Source organism: Vicugna pacos, chromosome 26 (assembly GCF_048564905.1).
Source record: "Vicugna pacos chromosome 26, VicPac4, whole genome shotgun sequence".
Classification (NCBI taxonomy): domain Eukaryota; kingdom Metazoa; phylum Chordata; class Mammalia; order Artiodactyla; family Camelidae; genus Vicugna; species Vicugna pacos.
This window is the reverse complement of record NC_133012.1, coordinates 4,345,654-4,366,896: the sequence shown is the minus strand read 5'-3', so window position 1 is coordinate 4,366,896 and position 21,243 is coordinate 4,345,654. Positions and strand designations below refer to the sequence as shown.

At 43.1% G+C, this 21,243-nt stretch overlaps 1 protein-coding gene and 1 long non-coding RNA gene across 3 annotated transcripts in view; one reads left to right on the top strand and one right to left on the bottom strand.

The window, feature by feature from the left end:
- The window catches only part of ZMAT4 (zinc finger matrin-type 4), a 260,097-nt gene that overhangs the window by 107,963 nt on the left and 130,891 nt on the right, over positions 1–21,243 (bottom strand). The window contains exons 4-5 of one of the 2 annotated variants that reach the window (XM_072950204.1): positions 12,696–12,852; positions 12,108–12,502 (exon numbers count right to left, since the gene is read on the bottom strand). In XM_072950204.1, coding sequence (XP_072806305.1) covers positions 12,279–12,502; positions 12,696–12,852 — 381 coding nt within the window. In that variant the 3' untranslated portion in view covers positions 12,108–12,278. Of the gene's footprint in view, positions 1–12,107; positions 12,503–12,695; positions 12,853–21,243 lie in introns of those variants that run through there. The other variant, XM_072950203.1, reaches the window with a different exon arrangement.
- Positions 9,793–20,365, top strand: LOC140689431 (uncharacterized). Its single transcript, XR_012064366.1, has 4 exons — positions 9,793–9,871; positions 12,154–13,761; positions 14,870–15,042; positions 20,109–20,365. It is a non-coding gene; the product is annotated as an uncharacterized lncRNA (long non-coding RNA).

Genomic DNA, 21,243 nt, shown 5'->3' with positions numbered 1-21,243 from the left:
GGGCTGAACGCTTATGGACTCTGGCCACACCCCAGGCCAATTAAATCAGAATCCCTTGGCTCAGCGCTGAGGAAAAGTAGGTTTTAAAGTTTGGCAGGTACTTCTAGTGTGCATCCAGGGTTGGGAACCATCGGACTGCAGGGACACTATCTGGCATGGAGCCCCATTCACCTCGACCCGACCAAGCACCTGTGATCTCCTGTTCTATTCATTCAGTTATAACCAGCACCATGTTCCCACGAGCGCTACAGCATCACGTGGCCCTCATGGAATGAAAATATCTTTAATTTCACAGAACCACATTATCATGTTGCATTAATTTGACAAAAGTCTATGTACTTTCTTTTTAAAAAAATCAAAAGCAGCAGCGGGAATAGGAAAAATGACATGGCTTTGAAAAGAAATCAAACTGTAACTCAGGATGGAGTTTTTAATTATACAATAAAATGGGGCTAATGGTTCAATCTCATCATACCCTTGCTGTGAGGATTCAAAGTAGCTGCTTGGTAAATGTCAGTTGCCAAGTGTTCTGGCCACAGAGAAAGCGAAGACTGGAATGCACATCTCCTGACTCCTGCTCCAGTTTTTTTCAGTGCCCCACGCTGACTTTGTTTCTGCCAAGGTTGTGCGGAGGCCGGTCCAGCAAAGACCAGACCGTGATGAGCAGGCGGAAGGGCAGAGTTGGGTAAGAGCGAGTCATAAAACTATTGCGTGGTGGTCAAGTGTTCACAAAGCTTGTCGTAAGTTTCCAGTTACTAGAGCAGACAGTGTGTGCCATTGGATAACAGCAAGTCTGTATAAGAGCCAGAGAGATGGCTTAAGGAAGAGAGGTGTGTGAGTAATGGTTAAAGGATTTGGAATGGCTTGCCCAGAAGAAGGGAGACTGAAGTATGATTTAATAACTCGTGAGACATGTAGAGGATTATGGCATTTGGACGGATGGCCAGCTGTTTTTCCACAGCTGCTAAAAAGGGGAAACAGACTGAGTCTGGAACAGTTGGCCTCTGGAAGAGAGGCAGCTTAAGGGATCTCATGCCTGATGGGAAGCACGCTTACTGGGCCCAGGATGGGTACCTGAGGGAGGTCTGTAGAGTGGGAGCTTTATTAATACCCAGTGGCAGGGGAAGAGCGTTTAAATCACACAAGATGAAGGAACTTAGAATTAAATGGAATATTACTTGAAATAGATTGATGGATAAGATACTAAGTCCAGATTCTGTGAATCCCTATATATAACTCATTCTACATCTTAGTCTCTGGATGAACTATCACATTTTTTTTCAAAAAGCAAAATTCTTAAATAATAAATCATCAGGGTTAATTAATCAGATATATGGACATCTGTCTTTCTGACTTATTTGACTTATATGAAAATAACCTCCACTTTGTGTTAAAAAAAGATCAACAAAAACATTGCCAGGGTTAGTTTTTGCTTCCTTGCCTGTCAGCATTCTTGATATATTAGTTTTACTAACTGAAAATGCAAGTCCAGGTATTAATATTTCACCTGCTCTGCTGACCGAAAAGGAAAACGAAGATGCTAATCATTAGCACTTTGTATTAATCAAGATGTAATTACAGTGAGAATTCATGAGTTAGCCTCTAACCTCAGTTACGTGATCACGACAAGTGGTTCAGAGCGGCAGTCGTGCCTTGCGGTGACTGAGGGCTCTTGGCTTCCAAAGACCTTCATCTCTTTGAGTTTTGAGAGTTGCACTTGGAACTCCCAGGTCGTATCTTTAGCCAGTATCACTAATTGTAAGAATGACTGCAATTCATGATGTCTCAAAGTGGCCAAAAGCCTCTTGAAAACCTGGATGGATTTATTTACAATTAAAGTCATAGCCGAGTGTGTGCTCAACAGACCACTGAAGACAGTCACTTAGCAGGAAATCCTGCACGAGAGAAACGCTTTTCTGGAGGCTAAGGGGAGAGGAAGAAAACATGAAATTCCATCTTTCTGTTTTCTGATGGGGAACGTTGCTTGGTGTCTATGTCAGGTGACAATTCATACAGTGGATTCACCTGTCAAAAAATTGTCTCTTTTGCTCTAGACTCACTTCCAGAAAATGAAAGGTGCCTTTCTATCCCATTCCCGCATGAGAGCTAAGCCTTGAGGTCTGGCTTTCCCCACCCCCAGGAGACAAGGAACAAAGACACCAATTCTGGGCTGCCTGAGAGACAAAGGGATCTGAGGGCCAGAGGGGTGTGTCTGATGTCAGGAAATGAATTGCTACTTAGGGACCAGGAAAAAAGAAGGTTGAACAGATGGATAGAGGCCTGCGTGTCCAAGGTGGCAGGACCACGCCCAGGACTGTCCATAATGGGACCGTGGCCTTCACTTCCACGGCACAGAGGAGATGGGACCACCAAGAAAAGTCATGGACCTGGAGGAATAGGTCAGGCTGCACAGGAAGGAAGGTGAGTGAGACCCGCCTCTGAGGAAGCCCTCGGTCTCCACCTTGAGTCCGTGAAAGCCAGGACCCAACAGCACCCAACAGCACCCACCCTGTGGCAGTCAGAAAGTAGCCAGAACCCACCGCGCTGAGGGTACCCACGTGCCCTTAGGCCCTCATGTGGCCCTACAGAGGGACAGAGGACCCCAGGGAATGACCAACACTGGCCTTCTCACCAGGCTTTAAGGCTAGAGGACAGCAGTCATTTACATTGATTTTTTAATAATAAAGAAATATAATATTTACTGCACTTAAGTGCTATTCGGTAGTTTATACGTATTACATCTGATTGTTAAAGAAACCAAACTGAGTGTTAAGCAAGACTTTTGAGGCTGATGTTTAAAATAGATAGATATTTAAAATATACAGATAAAATATATAGATGAGATTTCAGCCTGGGGTGGCTCCGACCACTTATTTCGGGCGGAATGCTTACGTTACAAGTGGGTTGTCAATTTCCTAAACGAGACAGTTTTAGGGTTCTTATCTTTAGGAGATGATTTAAGAGTTGTTGCCAGAAAATCTCTTGCTTGTGGTGTTTTCTGAACAGTAATGCATTCTGAGTATGGCTGCCAAGACCTGACCACGACTCCTGTCGGCGGTTTCCGGGGAAGCACAGGAAATTGATTATTTCATTGTCCTACTATCTTCCTTCATAAAAAAAAAAAGTGTCAAAGGACACTTTCTGGGAATAAAGGCATAACCACACCATAAAAGCTGCTGAAATCATCAAGTATCTTATACTGCTGTTTGATCCCCTGGAAGAAAAAAGTGAGTTTATGGTATTTAAAAGTATTTGTGAAAATCCCTGAGCCGGTATCTTCATTGTTAAAAAAAATCTTTTGTTCTACTCAATCGTCGACCATTTGTTTTATTGGTCATTGAATATAAAATAAAAAGACAGTAGCCTTGATCTAATCATTGTTCCAGGCCTCTTATGAGCCAATGTACAAAATTACGGCCAAAATGACTTGGCTCATTTTAATTCACTTAAACGCTCTGCTAATGCACTTAAACCCTCCTCCCTGTAACACAGTCAGCCACCCGATTGCTGTGGTTTCTCTTGACAGTGTGACCCCAGGGAAAGATCATGTGCAAGAGAAGACACTTTGCTGTTAACCAGCTTCATCACCTTGGGCAAATAATTGCACCTCTCTGGTCCTCAACATCCTCATGGGGAAAATGAGGTGGGAGAAATAATGACTGCTTAGCGCCTTCCAGCTCTGCCATTCTCCGAATCTATTATTTGTTGTATTTGTAAGCAACAGAAAAGCCAAAAACATCATCGGAACGAGCACACTGATCTGGAGACAATGCCTGAGAACATGCCAGATTCCCTAATTTAAAAGAAAATGCACTGCTATGGAGATCTGCCTGTTTGACAAACTATTGTCTGCATCTATTAAAACAAGTATCTAGGCAGGTTACCGCCAGGCAAACCAAGTAGCCTGATTCGGCTGACAGAAACTGCTAGGGTGGAGACACTCTTGTATGCAAGTACGAGGTGCCGACTGAACCTGAAATGCATATATTATCCGAAATGTGAGTTTATGTAACTTTCAAACAGATCCAGAATACCCTGATCTTTATTCATTCAACAGAGAACTCACATAAGCAAAATGGTGTCTGCTGTAGAGATTTATGGAAAAGTTGAAGCTCTGTCTCTGGTTTGTGACAGGAAATAAGGGGTGGGGGTGGGGAAGAAGAGACCCAACAAGAAATATACAATAAACACAGTAACACACAAGATAAGCGGAGTGAACGAGGTCATTGTTCACCTGTCCCTTTTCCCACACTGTTCACTGTTCCTACAAATGAGAAATTCTTTTTTTTTTTTTGTGAGCTTCAGATTTCTTTTTTAATTGAGAAATATTCTTGATTTAAGGTGTATTAAGTATCTGTTTTGGTTGCTTTATTGCTTCCAATCTCTTAGGGAGAGCCTTGGGGTTTTTGACCTGTGCTGTTCATTAGTTGAGCAAAAATCTGTAGATCATTTTATGAAGCATTATTTATCCTCACCTAGAGATCAAAGAACATCTTAGAAAATGCAATCAGAAGTTCTGGGTTCAAGTTCCAACCATATATTTTAGGATATAACATCAGGCAAGTTACTTTACCTTGCAGAGTGTCAGTTTATTCATCAACAAAATGAAGAAAATTATATTTTATGTTTCTTATGAAGATTAAATGAAACAATGAAAGTGATGTTTCTGCTATATTTTTGCAACGATCAGCTACAATCATTGATTTTATCATTAGCTTTGAGGTGCCAACTATAGTTGTACCACACTGCAGGATCTCTAAACTATGATGGATTTTTATTTCATTGTTGAGAGATGAACAGACATTTTGAAACTTACATTTGATAAACGTAATGAATGTAAAGTAACATTTGTCACGGAGACAGCTGATCCTTATTATCCATAGTAGTGATGTTATAAAGTCTCTGAGAACATGGAGTTAGCAAATACTGAACCAGTGTTCCTTGGGGAAATAGAGGGTTAGGTTCCTATGTGCCTGTGGTCCCAACATTTTGTTCACCTGACCAACATAAAATCTTATTTATGTGTTCTTCTGTTTAAAGATACCCTCTTTAATATATATTTTTGATTCACCAACATCTAACTCAAAGCCAACACAGTAAAACTCATGTCTGAACCAAGCTTAGCTAAACACACATCCTTTCCCCGTAAGGCACATCGCATCTTTCTTGCACTGAGAAGCACTATGACAGCACTTCAGCGCCATCCTGGGGGGTGGGGGGTGGCATTTTAAGGGGCAAAATCTCCAACCAAAATCACAAAAATGCAAAACACCTGTCAGGATATAGACTGCAGAAAGGGCACCTGTTTGCAGTATGAGAGTTGAAATTTGGAAAGCAGAGTGTTGCCTGCAGCTGAGAACATGACCACGGGGCAACTCAAATTTTTCACCACATTGCACACCTCCATGAGTGACCACGAAATGCCAGGAGTGTTGATTTGTGGTTACAAATAAATTTCAGTGAGTAGGTGAGTTCACAAATACAGAATCCCACAAAAGATGAGGATTCTGTGTTTACATGTACGTTTATATACAATAATATATTTATTCAGCACTTAATCATGTGGCAGGCACTGTGCTAAGTATTTTACATACATCTTCTCCTTTATTATAATAAATATATGATCAAAGTATCAGCATAATGCTACCAATATGAAATTGAGAGCTAAATTAAAATAACTTGGAAAAATTCACACAGATATAACCAGAATTTAAAGCTGTCTGATTTCAGAGCCGAATTTTGTTGTCCACATTCTTCTGTATTTCACCTATTGTTTTTTTTTTAAATCAAGCAAGAGGACAGGCATGCCACTTCTTGTAAAAGTGGAAAACCCCTGCCTTTGATCATCATATTTAACTGAAATTTAAAGAACCAACATAACTTGATTTGAAAACAAAGCTACAGATATTTAAATGCCTTTTGTTATCTGCATGTATGCTTTCAATTTTCAGTCATCTAATAAATATTTATTAAATGCCAACTGTGTGCCAAGAATGGTTGGGTTGTATGTGCAGTCACCAACGGGGAGGTAACACCGGGATCCCTTTGGAGAATCCCATGACCATTCTCCATTCATCTCCGAGAGTTAATATACACACATCACTAGAGCAACTTCAAACTCTTACAGGTCAAAAATGAAAGAAAGATTATTGCTAAGTTTGATGCCATTACCTGTCAAGCCAGTGATGTTTGGGAATTATATTAAAAAGAGTGCTCAGTATCCATTTTGGCTAAGAATGATGGATGCATTCATAAAAGCTTATATGTGAAACAATAACTTTCAGGGACAATGTATCAACCAGGATAGATTAGGCTCTCCTGCAGTAACAAACAACCCTAAAGCATCACCATAAAGGTCTCTTTTTCACTCTTGCAAAGTCTAATGTAGGGTGAATGGCCCTCCTCCATCCTGTAGCCTGGTCCTAAGACATCACTGTCAATCAGTTGAAAGTCTGGGGAAGGCAGACCCCTTCAGCAATGTCTCTGCCACGAACACCAGTCAATTTTCTTGTTAATCCCAAATATTATCCCCAGCCTCAGAGATGATGGGTAATCTTAAATCTCACTTTGATTAATGGTAGACAATGGGGAATAACTGTCATTTAAAGCTATTATTCTAGGCTTCAAATTGTTTCTAAATAATTTACATTGTTCTTCCAAAAAATGTTTAAAAACAGCTAAAGGATTTTTCTTTCAGGGTTTTCTTCAGGATTTTGAGTAGTATGAACTCAATTTCATTCTTCTTTCAATTATCTGGTTTGTATGAGTTTGTCATAAAGGAAAAGGGGAAAAATCATTAGCTAGTGAGCATAATGTTGGGGCCCGGGACTCCAGTTTAACGAAAGTGGTTGTGTACTGCGTTGAATAGGGTTCTCCTCACCACCGCAAACTCACGTCTAATCAGAGTTTCAGAATGCAAACTCATTTGAAAATAGGGTCTTTGCAGATGCAATTAGTCAAGCTAACATGGGGTCATACTGGATTAGGGAGGGTCCTGTTTGGCTACGTATTTATTTAGGACAGTGTATTAGTTCCCTGTGGTGGCTGTAACCAAGTACCACAAATGTAGTGGCTTAAAACAACATAATTTTATTATTTTATCGTTCTGGAGCTCAGAAACCTTATTTATTTATTTATTTATTTTAACCTATTTTTATTGAAGGTATTTGATTCATAATGTTGTGTTAGTTTCAGGTGTACAGCCGAGCAATTCTGTTCTACGTGTGTGTGTGTATACACACACACACACACACACATATATACATATATTTTATATATATATATATATATACATATATTCTTTTTCAGATTCTTTACCATTATAGGTTATTACAAGATTGAATATAGTTCCCTGTGCTGTACAGTAGGACCTTGTTGTTTATCTCTTTTATATATAGTAGTGTGTATATGTTAATCCCAAACTCCTAATTTATTCCTCTTTCCCACCCCTTACCCCTTTGGTAACCATAGTTTGTTTTCTACATCTGTGAGTCTGTTTCCAGTTTGTAAACAAGTTCATCTGTATCAAGGTCAGAAATCTAAATTTCTCATGCAACCTTAGCTGCTCCTTGCCATATTCTCAGGTTGTGGGCATTGGGAAGGGGACACCTGCTGATACACTATGTGGTCTCCTCCAGTCAGTGACCATGCCCTTGGGGCGCCATCAGTGGCAGGCCTGCCGCCATCTAACACACATCCTTACAGGCCACCCAGGCAGCCACACGGGGGAAACAAACAGAGCTTAGTGTCCAGGAGCCCAGAGTGAAGCCACCAAGCAGAGTGCAACCCCAAGGCTCTGTCTGGTTACTCATCCTCCCCACTCTGTTGAAAGTTCTCAACTTCCCCTACAGACTCAGCTCCCTGTGAGGGGCCTCCAAGGCCAATTTCAGCTTCATGTAAGCAGGATGGGAGTAGCCTGACCTCTGAGGTTTGACATCAAGCTTCTGACTCTTTCATTGCTTGTGTTTCTACTCTCATAACCCAACTTCCTCCATATTCCTGAGATGGATGCTCTCTTCTGGGCCCTCATTCTGGCATCCAGTTCCTTACTGCATCCTCCAGAGATCTTGAATTCTTGTCTTGAAAATGGTTTACTATTGCCTCTACTTACCAGTTACCAGCCCCAGATCCAGAGTCCTGCCCTCAGCTCGGTGGCCACATTTCTCTCCTCCTGACAAGTTTCCTTAATGCCAGCGCCTGTTTGTCTCCTCAGCTCTGTGGCCACCCCTGCCCCCTGCCCCTGAGTTCACAGTTCCCACTCACATGCCCACTAGCACCAGCACTGGCCCCCTCTCTTAGGCAGGTGCTGCCTCTTTTCATAGAACTCATCCCAAAAAGGTCAGTCTTCAAGGAGACCCAACATCATGTCCCCTTGAGCTCCTTCCAAGGCAGTGTTTGAACAATCCCAGGCTCTGAGAGAGGACAGTTACTCCCCAGTAGCAACTTTGTCCCCAAATGCTCTCCTGTGAATAACACAAGACTTTCTACTTTTCAAAGCATTTTAAAATATATGATTTGCTCCATATCAGGGCCAGGGAGAAAAATGCACCCAGTATTAGAATTAAGTGACATAATGAAAAAGAATATGAAAAGGAATATATGGGGGTGGGGGTGGGGGGTATAGCTCATGCTTAGCATACATGAGGTCACAGGTTCAATCCCCAGTACCTCCATTAACCACAATCAATCAAGATAGATAGATAGATAGATAGACAGACAGACAGACAGATAGAAAAGGAATATATATGTATAACTGAATCACTATGCTGTACACTAGAAATTAATGCAACATTATAAACCTACTATACTTCAATAAAATAAAAAAAGAAAAGAAAAAAGAATTAAATGACAGATGAGAAAACTAAGATTGAAAGGGTAATGGAGCTACCAAAGATTACGTAACTAGCAGAGCCAGGGCCTGACTTCCCGCCGCCTGAATCCCAGGCTGTTTTGTTCCTGCCATGTGATGTCAGCGCGTCGAGCCTGTCCGTAGCATCTGCTGAGCATCTCAGGGTTGGAAGGGCTCTCAACGCCATCTTGAAAATTACTTACTAGTGCCTCTACTTACCAGTTCCATGTACTCTGGGGACTTTAAATGTCATTATGGTGGAACCCCCTCAGGAAACGCCCTGCCTAGCGGTCAGCCGGCCTCTGCTTCAACAGCTATTCACTCCCCCAACCCCCAGACAAACATGCCACCTTTAAGCATCTCTGAATATTAATAAACTTTTCCTTATCCTGAGCTCACCTCTATGCCCCTAATTTCTATCCACTCATTGGTTAGATCTGTTACAGCCAAGCGGACACACGCATATGCGTGCGCAGACACATGTATATGCACACAGGCACGCATGCGCGCACAGACACATGTATGCACGCATGCGCGCGCACAGATATGCATGCAGAACCCTTTCCCAGGACAGCCTTCCAAGTAATCTCTTTTCCATGCAAAACCATCCTGCTTTCTTTCCTCTCCCTCCAGCAAGAGGATTTCATGCCCTTCGTTGTTGTGGCCTCTCTCCTCTGGGGGCATCCCAAGAGGTAGCAGTGACAACAGCACAACCACTTCAGTGGAGCCTCCAACCCGGGCACGATCTCCACCCCCCTTGCAGTCGGCCAACCCCGCGAGAACACGGTGGGTCCTCCTCACGCTCTCATTTTACCGCGAGATTTTACCGCGAGCTCGAGAAGAGCGTGAACGAGAGCAGAGGTTCTGAGAATTGACCTGTGATCTCACAGCCCGAGTTCTGCCCAGCATCTCAGAAATTCTAATAAACAGACGCCCAACTGGAGAAGGCAGCTCAAACTGCCACGAAGTCTCCAGGATCCTAGGCTGATGCGTGATCAAAGCCCATCTTGAGTAGGAGGAAAGGTGCTGATTCCCAGACACCGACTGCTCCCCTCCCCCCCCGTCAGACGGAGCAGCTCGGAGCAGCAGTGAGTTGTGCCTCAGTGACTCGCACCCAGAAGTCACCGCACTTCCAGAGCCTCTCGTTCATGGAGGGGGCGCTAAAGCAGCACACCTGAGCAGGGGACGGCTTCTCTCTGGCATCTTAATTCAGTTGGCTGGGTTTTAGATGTTCTTCTTTATTTTCCCCCTTCCTTTTGTTTTCACTGTAGAAGTAATTTCTAGCCAACCTGGTAGATCGGATAGAGCAGTTCCTCGATGTGCAGAGGGCAGCCACAGCCAAACCTTCAGGCACTGCTGCTGGCTTCGGATGCAGGTGGCAAAGGCAGACAGCAGGCAACCCTGATGCGCCTCAAGATGCCAAAGGGGCTGCCCTTGGTAGTTCAGGAAGCCTGGTCTGGGTACTCTTTTCTGCTGCCTCTTGGTCCTTATCCTGTATTTCGTAGTAACTGAATTTTTCTTGTCACCAAGCCTCGACCTCTATCCTAGGTCTGGGAACCAGGTTCTGGATGTGCTCTTTATACTGGGTTGTTTCCAGCCCAGTACTTTTGTCTAAAATGATGGTGCCCTGCCATGCTCTTAACAGCCTTTCCTTTACCTAGAATCCCAGGACCGCAGCCAGGGCCCCGCTACCACCTGCCAGACGTCCCTCATGCCAGCCAGTATCCTGCTTGAGTCTCCGCATGACCTCTGTACCCAGAACCCCCATTGCTAGGTTCCTCCTATCAGGCCCTCAGCCCTTCTCCTGTGCCACGCCTCCCAATGCCTACCCTCTGCTTACACGTGAACCTAGTGACTCACTTCCCCCTCTCAGTGTAGCAGGATACATGGCTTCCTTTGCTCCCTGCCAGCAGCCGGGATGACAAAAGCCCAAACCCAGGGACCAATTCAGCTTCCCAGGCCCTCCAATTCTGTCTGATGTCACCACGTTGCAAGATCCTTTCTGCTCACAGCAGCTCTGGAGGAGAATGGATGAGAATTCAAGCCGCAGAATGGGGCATGTGCAGCCTGGGGTCTCTCCACTGATGAGAAAGGGAGATGCTGGGGAAAGACATTTAGAATTGGCTTCCCCAGCCCAAACTGCCAGTTCCATTTACCCCCTGCCCACCCTCATTCCCTCCTCGCCCCCCTGATTTCTGTCACCTTGAGGGCTGGGCCAGCTCCATGGACACACAGACTAAGTCATTAAACAAACACTGTCACTTAAGTATTTTAGACTTTTCCTTTGGAATATATTGATGGCAAATAACAAATTACCCCCAGGTCATATTTACCAGCTCGGGGGGTATTGTAACTCAGAAAAACTAACTGGTGCTTGGTTATCCTGAGGATGTACTGAAGTTCACAAAGAACTATCTTTTTTTTTTTTTTGCCATGTGGTGATTTTTTTACAGAAATAAGCACTCTCTCATTTGCTAATTGATACGAAAAGCAAAGATACAGCATTTCCTCTTCCATCACTACCTCCAAAATTAAATTTAACAGGCAATACTCCGCTCCCGCAGGGAGAACAAATGGGCTGGTTACTCATTCATGGAAAACAGGTGAAAATTTTCCAGCGGCTGTTTCTTTGAAGTGTCTATTTTAAGAGACTTGAGGGGGAGTAGGTTAGAAGGTGAGTATCCAGCCTTTTAGAGAGCACAGATCAGGAGTTTCAGCCAAGTGGCTGCTTCTCAAATGTCAATACATGGAGTGTGCCCCAAACAACCTGAGCTTGTCTCCAAATTCTACGTGTTTTGCATCCCCATCCTGTATCTGAATGTCAAAGCCACCTTCACAAAAACAATATTCCTTAGTTAAACTAAGTAGGAAAATGTAGTAAAAAGATTCCTTGCTAGTCTGTAGGTGAAAGAAGATATTTTTTCTTAACAGAAACACCGGTGAAGACGAAAGCCAAGTATTGTTTTAGACTCCCTTCAATTTCCAAAATACCACTTAAAAAATAATTACACCCACGATTTATGCATGATTCATTAGGCAGCAAGATAAAATGCATTGCTACATCTTAATTGCACTGAAAAAGCAGGCATCGTGAAATATACCCTCAATTTCTTGGGATTGTAACTCAGTCTAGTAACCTCTTTGCCGCGATGTAGACCTTGTCCAAACAGTCTACCTTTACTAAATTACAACAGTAGTATTTTAGTTTTGAAGAATTTTTTTCCACTTAAGTAATTAAAAGGTCAAATAATCTGTTAACAATATTTAAGCTTTTTATTGTGAAAGTTAATAGGCTTGAATTACAGGATTCCTTAGGAAGATGACCGGGAATGTCATCTGATGGAGGAGAGGGAAACCCCAGTTGTGCGCAAATGAAAGTGTTTTCAAAGACTGTGTTTTCCTCCTCGCGATCCCCATGAAGATGAGAACGTTATCCAGGCCTAAGTAGTGAATCTGTACGCATACAGCATGTTCTCCATCTCTCATACCGATTACAGACACAAGCGAAGAAAGGACTGCATTCGTTACGTAATAGATTATCTTCCGTAGTACATAACGCGTATGATGGACAACATCTTTCAGGGTGTAATCGGCCGTTCAGAAGACACCAACTGCTAATTATCAATCTGAAGGAGCCAGGCTGAGAGTCAGCACCTGCAATGTCACGATCTTAACAGCAAGTTCTGCAGGCCGCCTGCCGGACCCCCCACCCCGGAGGTTGTGAAGGGCAGCCTCTCTGAGGCTCTGATCCCGGCACCGCCCCGGAAGAGGCAGCCTGATGGAGCGGAGGGGCACGGTGCCGGGATCTCAGCATCTCTCCCATCCCCATCACTGTTCAGACACGTACCTGTGGTCTTTAATGGAGTTTTCTCTCCTAGCAAGAGTTTTAACCTTTTGGCGTGGATTTTGCCTTGATAATGTGAGTCAGCCACCACCGCGGAGGTGAAGGACATGTTACAGAGTGTACAGCACTTGTTTTTATCCACCATGTCAGCATCACTTCCCTGCGAGGGAGAAAGACAGAAAAAACATGAGAGAGCGCCCCCGGGGCCCCAGATTTCTTTTTTTTTTTTTCCTGGTTCCACTCTGTTGCCAGTGGTACCACAGACTTTCTTATTGAAATGGCTGTTTACTCTTGGTCTGTGATCTCTTTTTGTCCTTCATCATAATCATCAACAAAACTTTCTCTGCGGCTGAGTTCAACCCGTACTGAACAGGGGCCACTGCTGCCAGGCACTGGGAACACAGGACAAACCTGCAGATGCGAGCTGCCCGAAATAAAACGGGGCCCCTTAGAGGCGAGAGCACGTTGGATCCGGCCTCGTGAGGAAAACAGTCTGTAATTGCACCCTTTTGCTTATCAAAGTCAGTAAAATATCAGACTTCACATGGCCTGAATTATTTAGCAAAAATTATCATTTGGCATTCAGCTCTGCCTTTGACCCACTTCAGCCTCATCAGGACATGTGACTCCATGGTCAAGATTTTTTTTTAGAGATTTCTTTAAGGAATTGAAGGTTTTTCATCACTGACTTAAGCTTCCATCATAAAGTGAGGGTGTGACCATGCTAGCCGAATTTTCCAAGAGAGTCTGTTCCCTTTCCTTCAGGAAAGGTGATCATTAACTGCTGCCTGACATATTTCAATCCAGCTTGATTTTTATTCCTCTGTCAGACTTAATGACGATGAATAATGATTCAAGAAGAAATAAATCCTCCGCCAGACCATGTGACCTGGCTGTTGCCCCCTAAAGATCATCAACTACCCGTCTCACCAAGGGGAGGATTAATCCATTGGCTCCCCTCCTGCCTACTTAGAAATTGAGCGTAAAGAAGACTCTCAGATAAGGAGAAAATCTAGTCCTTAATAGAACGGCAACAGCAAAGCATCTCTTTGTTAAAGAGCAGCCTTGGGTGAGTATCTGGCCCCACAAGAGCCCCTTCTCCCACTCTCAGCAGGTTCAAAGAGTGCAATCTAAAATGGCAGGGAGAGGAGGAGGAGGGTGGGGATGGGCTGGAGAAAGGGAGTTACATATTTTCCTGCATAACAATAAGATGTCCAGACTGCTGGAGAGTGTTGCCTGGCAAATTATGTGGCAGTTAGAAAACGAACTCCTTCCTTCTTAAGGCATTAGCCTGTAATAACTCTGATAATTAGCACCCATCTTTGAAAGGAGTGGTATGTCTGTGTGCGTGCGTGCGTGCGTGTGTGTGTGCGTGCGTGCGTGCGTGCGTGTGTGTGTGTGTGTGTTCCAAGAGGCTGGCCTCCTGATCTGGGCTGGGGAAAACAGAGAGACCCCATCAGGGACTCTGAGATTTGTAGTTCCAAAGCCCCAGCTTCTGCTGTTTCCTGTCTCTCCTTAGCATATTAAATCTCAGCATGTCCCCACCCCCTGATCACAGTCAGTGAGTCAGATTTGAAGAAATGTACTGCTGGGGTGGGGGGGTGGTCAGTGAGAGGAAATGAATCTGATGGAGAGAGGAGGGGCTTCCGCCAGGGGCTTCTCCAGGCGAGGCACAAACCTCAGGGTAGGCTGCTGGGTACACTGAGAGCATCCTTGCGGAGGGTTTCAAGCTGAGGCGCTTTGAGTTTCCTCCCCAGTGGAAAAACAAAAAGGAGTCAGAAATCCTTTTACCCCTTTGTGTCGTCTGCGCTGGAGGCTGACTGGACCAGGCAGTAAGGGAGGGGGAGTTGGCGTCCCCTCACTTAACCTCCCCAGCCAAGCCTGGGAGATGCCACAGACCCACAGACAGGGTCAGGGAGTTACTGAAAAGTCTGAGATCAGTAAGTGAGGAACGGCCAGCTCAGGAGGATCGAAAGACCCAAATTGGGACTGTCCCATTCTGTGTTAGGGGGTACTGGTCCTACCCTTAGGGGGGAAAAAAAAGGAAGGCTGTTAAAGTGAACGTATGACCCATTTTCACCTACTTATGCACATTATGGGTTGAAGCCTATAATTTTTCTGAAAATTAGGCACAAGAGCATAAGCCGAAGCTTAACTCACAATCTATACCTGCTCAGAATCCAGGCACGCCCTCTGTCACTGCTGGCAAAATCACCAGCCAAGCCTGGCCTCGAGAACCAGTCCCTCCCTCCCTGGTGCTCCAAGGTGGGGGCTCTCTACAGAAAGGCTGGAAGCCTGGACACAGGATCCTGCTGTCATCATGTGAAGTGGATTCAGAACTAGCTTCCAGGTAAAGAATAGCCCCTTCGACTGGATAATGACCATGATTTATGGTATTCACTCATTTCACACATCTGTAAGGACCTATTAATAGGGGCAATGCTGGGTTAAATGAACAGAACTTGACTCCGTGTTATTAAGGAGGCTGGAGCCAGGAGAATTGCAGAAGGCAGGCCTCAGATGAAGGGGAAGTATTATAATCAAGGAAATACCATCTCCTCCTGGACTCACACTCTTCCAATTGTAAGGGGAAAAAAAAAGACCAATAAGGCAAATGAGCCAATTTATACAGATTTGCATCTCAAGCCTTTCTCATGCCTGCAATGTCCTCCCTCATTTCTTGTCTACTCTAGTCTTCCCAGAACCTGACTTCATGGCTCATTGTAACCAGCACTTCCTTGAGGTGAAACTTCCTCTGCCTCCGCCTACCGTACTGCAGTAGTGGACGCTGGCTTTAGGGTCCTCTCCGTGTCCTTGACATACTTCTTTTATAATCGAACTCTGAATTATTACACGTATTTGTTTCCACATCCGATCCCCTCATGAGGAACAAGGGAATTGTCAAGGTCAAGGAAATTGTTTCATTGATATTAAGACTCCAGCTCCTAGGACAATGCTTGCCACACGGTGGGACCTGTGGATGTTTATGGAAGAGGAGTTGAGGGTTGGTTTGCGGGGTTAATAAATTGCATGACATAAAAAGTCAACAGAGGAGACACATAATGCACGGAGGTTTATGGTCAGCCAAGATCTTTGAGAATAACAGGAAGTGAGCCAGAAAAAGAACCAGGGTTTTCAACAATTTATAAACTAATTTGAGGGCTTGGCGGCAGGGAGGGTATAGCTCAGTGGTAGAGCGCATGCTTAGCGTGCTGAAGGTCCTGGGTTCAATCCCCAGTTCCTCCATTAAAAAAATAATAATAAATGAACAAGTAAATAAACGTAATTACCCCCCCCCAAAAAAAGTGATCAAGTAGAGGACCATCTTCCCAAAACCTATGTTAGTTTCATCATGATTTTCATATAGATTCTTAAGATTCCTGCTCTCCTGGGCAATCTCATTCACATCACCATAGAGAAGGACCAAAGAATAACAGAAGCAGAAAACCAGTTGTTATGCAAGAAAATATTATGGGATGTAGTGATGTCATGGTTGCAGAAGAGGGACCGAGAAAGCTTAGGTAACTGACAACAGAGGGGCTGCGATGCCCTGAGAAGTGAGACAGCTTTTGAGGCCCAGAGGACATATTTTATGGGATATTTTACTAGAGAGGTGAGTGTCACTCACAGGATGCCACCAACTCTGACTCCTCTCATGATTCTGGTGGAGTCACAACTGCCCAGAAAGAATCATAGTGGTCACCAATGGCCTGGAAAGTACCAGAACTTTTAATTGTGTATTCTTGGCTATCAGAATCCCAAATTAACGGCTCCTTGCAACTACAGAATCTAGCAGCATTTCCTGGAGTCTTCCACTGCACCCAGAACACTGCTGTTATCTGGCTCAGGGGAGAAATTCCATCACATTTGATGAGCTGATCTCAGTGAACACAAAGTTTCTGATTTAAAGAATTGAGAATGGCCCCAAGCTACCAAGTCAATGAAGGGGAATCCAAGATAGTCTTAAAATACGAGTTTCAAACTGAAGGCAAAAATTCAGAATTTTCGGGTGGGAAGGGATAGACTGGGATTTCAAAATTGTAGAATAGATAAACAAGATTACACTGTATAGCACAGGGAAATATACACAAAATGTTATGATAAATCACAGAGAAAAAATGTCACAATGAGTGTGTATATGTCCATGAATGACTGAAAAATTGTGCTGAACACTGGAATTTGACACAACATTATAAAATGATTATAAATCAATAAAAAATGTTAAAAAAAATTCAGAATTTTCAATGCAGCGTCCACGCTGCTGAAAGAAAAAAAAAAAGGAAAGAACAAAAAGAAAGTTTGCAGACTGTCCTAAGGCTGCTTAGTCAAAGCATTTTGCAAAGTTAAGAAGTTTTCAGAAAAATCCAGTAGAGGTGGAAAACCCTGGCTCGCTAGTCCTGAAAGTCCTTTTTCGTTTTTGTATAAGTTTTTTTTTCAGACTTAATTCTGTTAACTATCTTCATTTTCCTTTAGTTTAGGTGACTGTAAAAAGCCTAGGAAGGGAATGTTCACTGTCAGAATGTCAGAGTTAAGGAATGCTGTGAAACTGTTCTCCAGCAGAACCGTAACTGGTGAAAATTATTTTTTTTCAATTTCTTTAAAGTCTCTGAAAATTATCCAAAGAGCAAACACCAAATTAAAAAATATATATATTCAAGAAAATATACTCAGTAAGAACAATGAAAGTCAATGGCACTTTGGAGACAACCATCTCCCTCCCTACTGACCCCACCCCGCCCCGCCACCCAGCATGATGGAAGCTCTGCTCTGGTGGTGTGTGGTCGAGATACTAGGGCTCCCTCTGCCATCAGCTCCCAGTTAAGGGATATCAGAAAGAACAGATCACCAGTATTAGTTGCATCCCCTTTTGCTCCAAGATGTACAAGCAAAATTCTTGACAGTTTAGCCAGGAGATCAGGTGCTCTCTGCTTCCACTTTCATTCACGGGACAGAAGCTCTAACCCAGGCCTAGCAAGCTAAGAAGAATATTGGAAGCTTGACTGGCCTTGGCCCAGCTTGCTTGTAGGACAAAGCTTCTGTGCCAGGAGGAACAAGCTGAGAAGACCTGAAGATGCCACCTTCGGCCAGCTAATAAAGCAGGGCTGTCACTCTGAGAGAAACAGTGGTTCAGAGATTTTTCCATAAGATGAGAAGGACAAGAGGGGGACTGTAAGAAAAGATGGCTCCTAAACTCTCCCCAGAGGAACTGACTGTGTTTGAAAAAGAGTGTAGGAAGGTTTAAGTTTAAGGGTGCTCTCAAAACCACTGGAGATTCGGGTGGTAAGCAATTAAGAGAAAGCTGATGGCCTATCAGAGCAACAAACTAAGCCACAGCCCAGCAAGTTCATCAGAGAGAACTAGGGAAACAGACAGCCAAGGGGAGCCTGGCTGGAGTCAGAATAAGCGTCAAAGACTTGCTTCCCAAACACATGCTACCGAAAGGACTGAAAGTAATCAGGTCAGACCACAGAGCAGTCACATCCTAGAGCCTTGGTAAAAACAACAGAGCAACCATCCAGCAATGAGCAGAGCCTAAGAGCTAGGTATGACTCTAGCAGGGACGGACAGCTTAACAGAGAAGATCACGGAAAAAGACAGTCGAAGAGAGTCCTGCAAAAACAACGGTCACCCCACAGTGACTGTGAACTTTCGTAAGGCTGTTCCTCTGAGCAGTGACATTGGTGGCTGCCTATTGTGTGGGAAAGAGATATAATTAAAACAGTCTAGCCAAGCTATTGGGCAAATAAATAAGCAATTAACAACAGAAACAAGCCCTGGGGGGGGGGGGATCCGTTTCCAACATTGCTATGCTATATTACATAAAATAGCCAGTTTTCAACAACAGCAACAAAATTAAAAAAAAAAAAAGTAAAAGAAAAAAAAAACAGCAAAGTGTAACCCATACACAGGAAAAAAAAGCAAGAACAAAATAGAGGGCCCAGACGTTAGGTTTAACTGGAAAAGACTTCAAAGCAACACCAAAGACTCAAACAAGCACAAATGTGCCCAAAGAATTGTAATATCCAAAGGAGAAGAGAAAGGAGGAGCAGGGAAACATATTCAAAGAAATAATGACTGAAAACTCCCCAAAGGTGAAAAACATTGCTCTTCGCATCCAGGAAATTCAACAAAACTCAAGTGGGATAAACGCACCATGATCTACATCCCAATACATTACAGTAAAAATGCCGAAAGCTAGAAACTAAGGGAAAATTTTGAAGCAGCAAAGAAAAACAGCTCATCACCTACAGGGGAACCGCAATAATACTGACAGCTGACTTCTCATCAGAAACAATGAAAGCTGGAAGGCGGTGGGACGGCAGACTCAAAATGCTGAAAGAACCGAGAAAGAAACTTACAACCCAACCAAGAAACGTACATCCAGCAAAGCTTTCTTTCAAAAATTAAGGTGAAATAAAAACACTTAGAGGTTCTTAAAAACTGAGAGAATATGTTACTAGCAGATCCACACTACAATATATACTAAAAGAAGTAGTTTTATAAAAAAATATATAAATGCATATGTCTTCTTTCTTCTCTTAACTAATTTAAAAAGCATATGTTTAAAATCACATGCATATACTTGTTTACTTGGGCCAATAACATATAAAAATATAACGTCCTTGACAATAACAGTGCAAAGGAGGTAGGTGGGAGCAAAACTGTCACACGGTAAAGAAATGAAATGACACCAGATTGTAACTCAAATCTGCAGGAACTAATGTTAAGTACCAGGAAGAGTAAATAAGAAGGTTAATACAACAAACATTAAAATATATTTTAGTGATCTGTGTGACCTACATAGATCACAGAAAGCAGCGCACACCCCCAGTGGGGAGACTGGCGCCACCAGACTCCTTCCCGGGAACCACATGGCATCTCAGCATCCCACAGGCACAGCTTTGAACTGTCTGTGAGCATCTGTGCTTTATCTCCATTAATTTTGTGTCTCTCTTAGCAAGATGAGCCCTCTTTGCTTCACGCCATTTCAGCTTTGGACAGGATTCATGGAAATCGTCTACTTTCTGAGAGTGGGGGGAACCTATATTTGCAAATCTACCTACTTGCAAATATTTACTTTTTTTTAAACTGAAGTATAGTCAGTTACAATGTGTCAGTTTCTGGTGTACAGCACAGTGTCCCAGTCACGCGTATACATACATATATTCGTTTTCATATTCTTTTTCACTAAAGGTTATTACAAGATATTGAATAGAGTTCCCTGTGCTATACAGAAGGAACTTGGTTTTTTAAATTTATTTTTATATATAGTAGCTAACACTTGCAAACCTCAAACTCCCAAATTTATCCCTTCCCACCCCCTCGCCACTAGTAACCATGATTGTTTACTATGTCTGCGAGTCTGTTTCTATTTCATAGATGAGTTCATGGTGTCCTTTTTTGGTCTTTTTTTAGATTCCACCTATGAGTGATATCACAGATGGACATAGAGGTCATCATTCTAAGTGAAGGAAGCCAGAAAGGGAAAAAAACCCCAAATATTTACTTGTAACCCCCAAATCCATACTTGAGGTTTTGTGACTGTTTGCAGACACGTATGGAGTGGCGAAAAATTTGAGTCACCTGACACACACATTCCCAGCTGAGCTCCAATGAGGCAACACTGCTTTCTTGTCACACCTCTCATGCTATAAACAAGCGTTTTTTCCATGGCCTGTTCAGTTCCCCATGTTTTGCATTTTTGTGTCGGTGATTTTACTGCTTCAAATCGACCCCCAAGGGTAATGCTCAAGTGCTGTCTAGTGGTCTCGAGCCCAACAAGGGTGGGATGTGCCTTACAGAGAGAATACACGTGTTGGAGGGGCTTTATCCAGGTGTGAGTAAAAGTGATGATGGCTGTGAGTTTGGTGGTAATCAATCAATCAATGCTGTGCCTCCGGGACAAGGCAGAGGAAATTTGCTGATCTGTATGTGAGATCGCTCCAGAAAGTGTGAAAGTTATATCTGCAGTGCATGAGGAAGCTTTGGAAAAGATGGAAAAGTGGCTACATTTATGGATTCACAAGATAACAACCGATAGAAAAAGCAAAATGGACATCCTTGGTGTGAAGCTAAAAGTCAGTGAAATGCGCCATATTACACAGAGCTGGGAAAATCACTTTCTCAGCTCATTTTATTGTAAAGAATAACGATGTATAATCAGTTATTTGTAAGAAATATGTTCAATAAGGCATCTTTAAAGAGAAACACTCACAAAAATGAAGTTAAATATTGATCGGCTAACAAAAGTCTTGTGACCAGTGGCTTGCAGGAACTTAACCCTGTCTTTCCCCAAGGAGCAATGGCTCTGTATTTGCAAACTCATAGTCGGTGACTTTAGAGATGAAAACTGAGAAGTGAGTGTATATTTCATTCCAGAGAAATAAAAAGATATATCCACAGAGACACTTGTACATAAATATTCGTAACAGTGTACTTCATAATAGCTCAGAAGGGAAAATAACCCATATGTCCAACACCTGAAGAACAGGTAAATAAAATGTGCTATAATCCATACAATGATAGATTAACAGCAATGAAAAGAATAAAA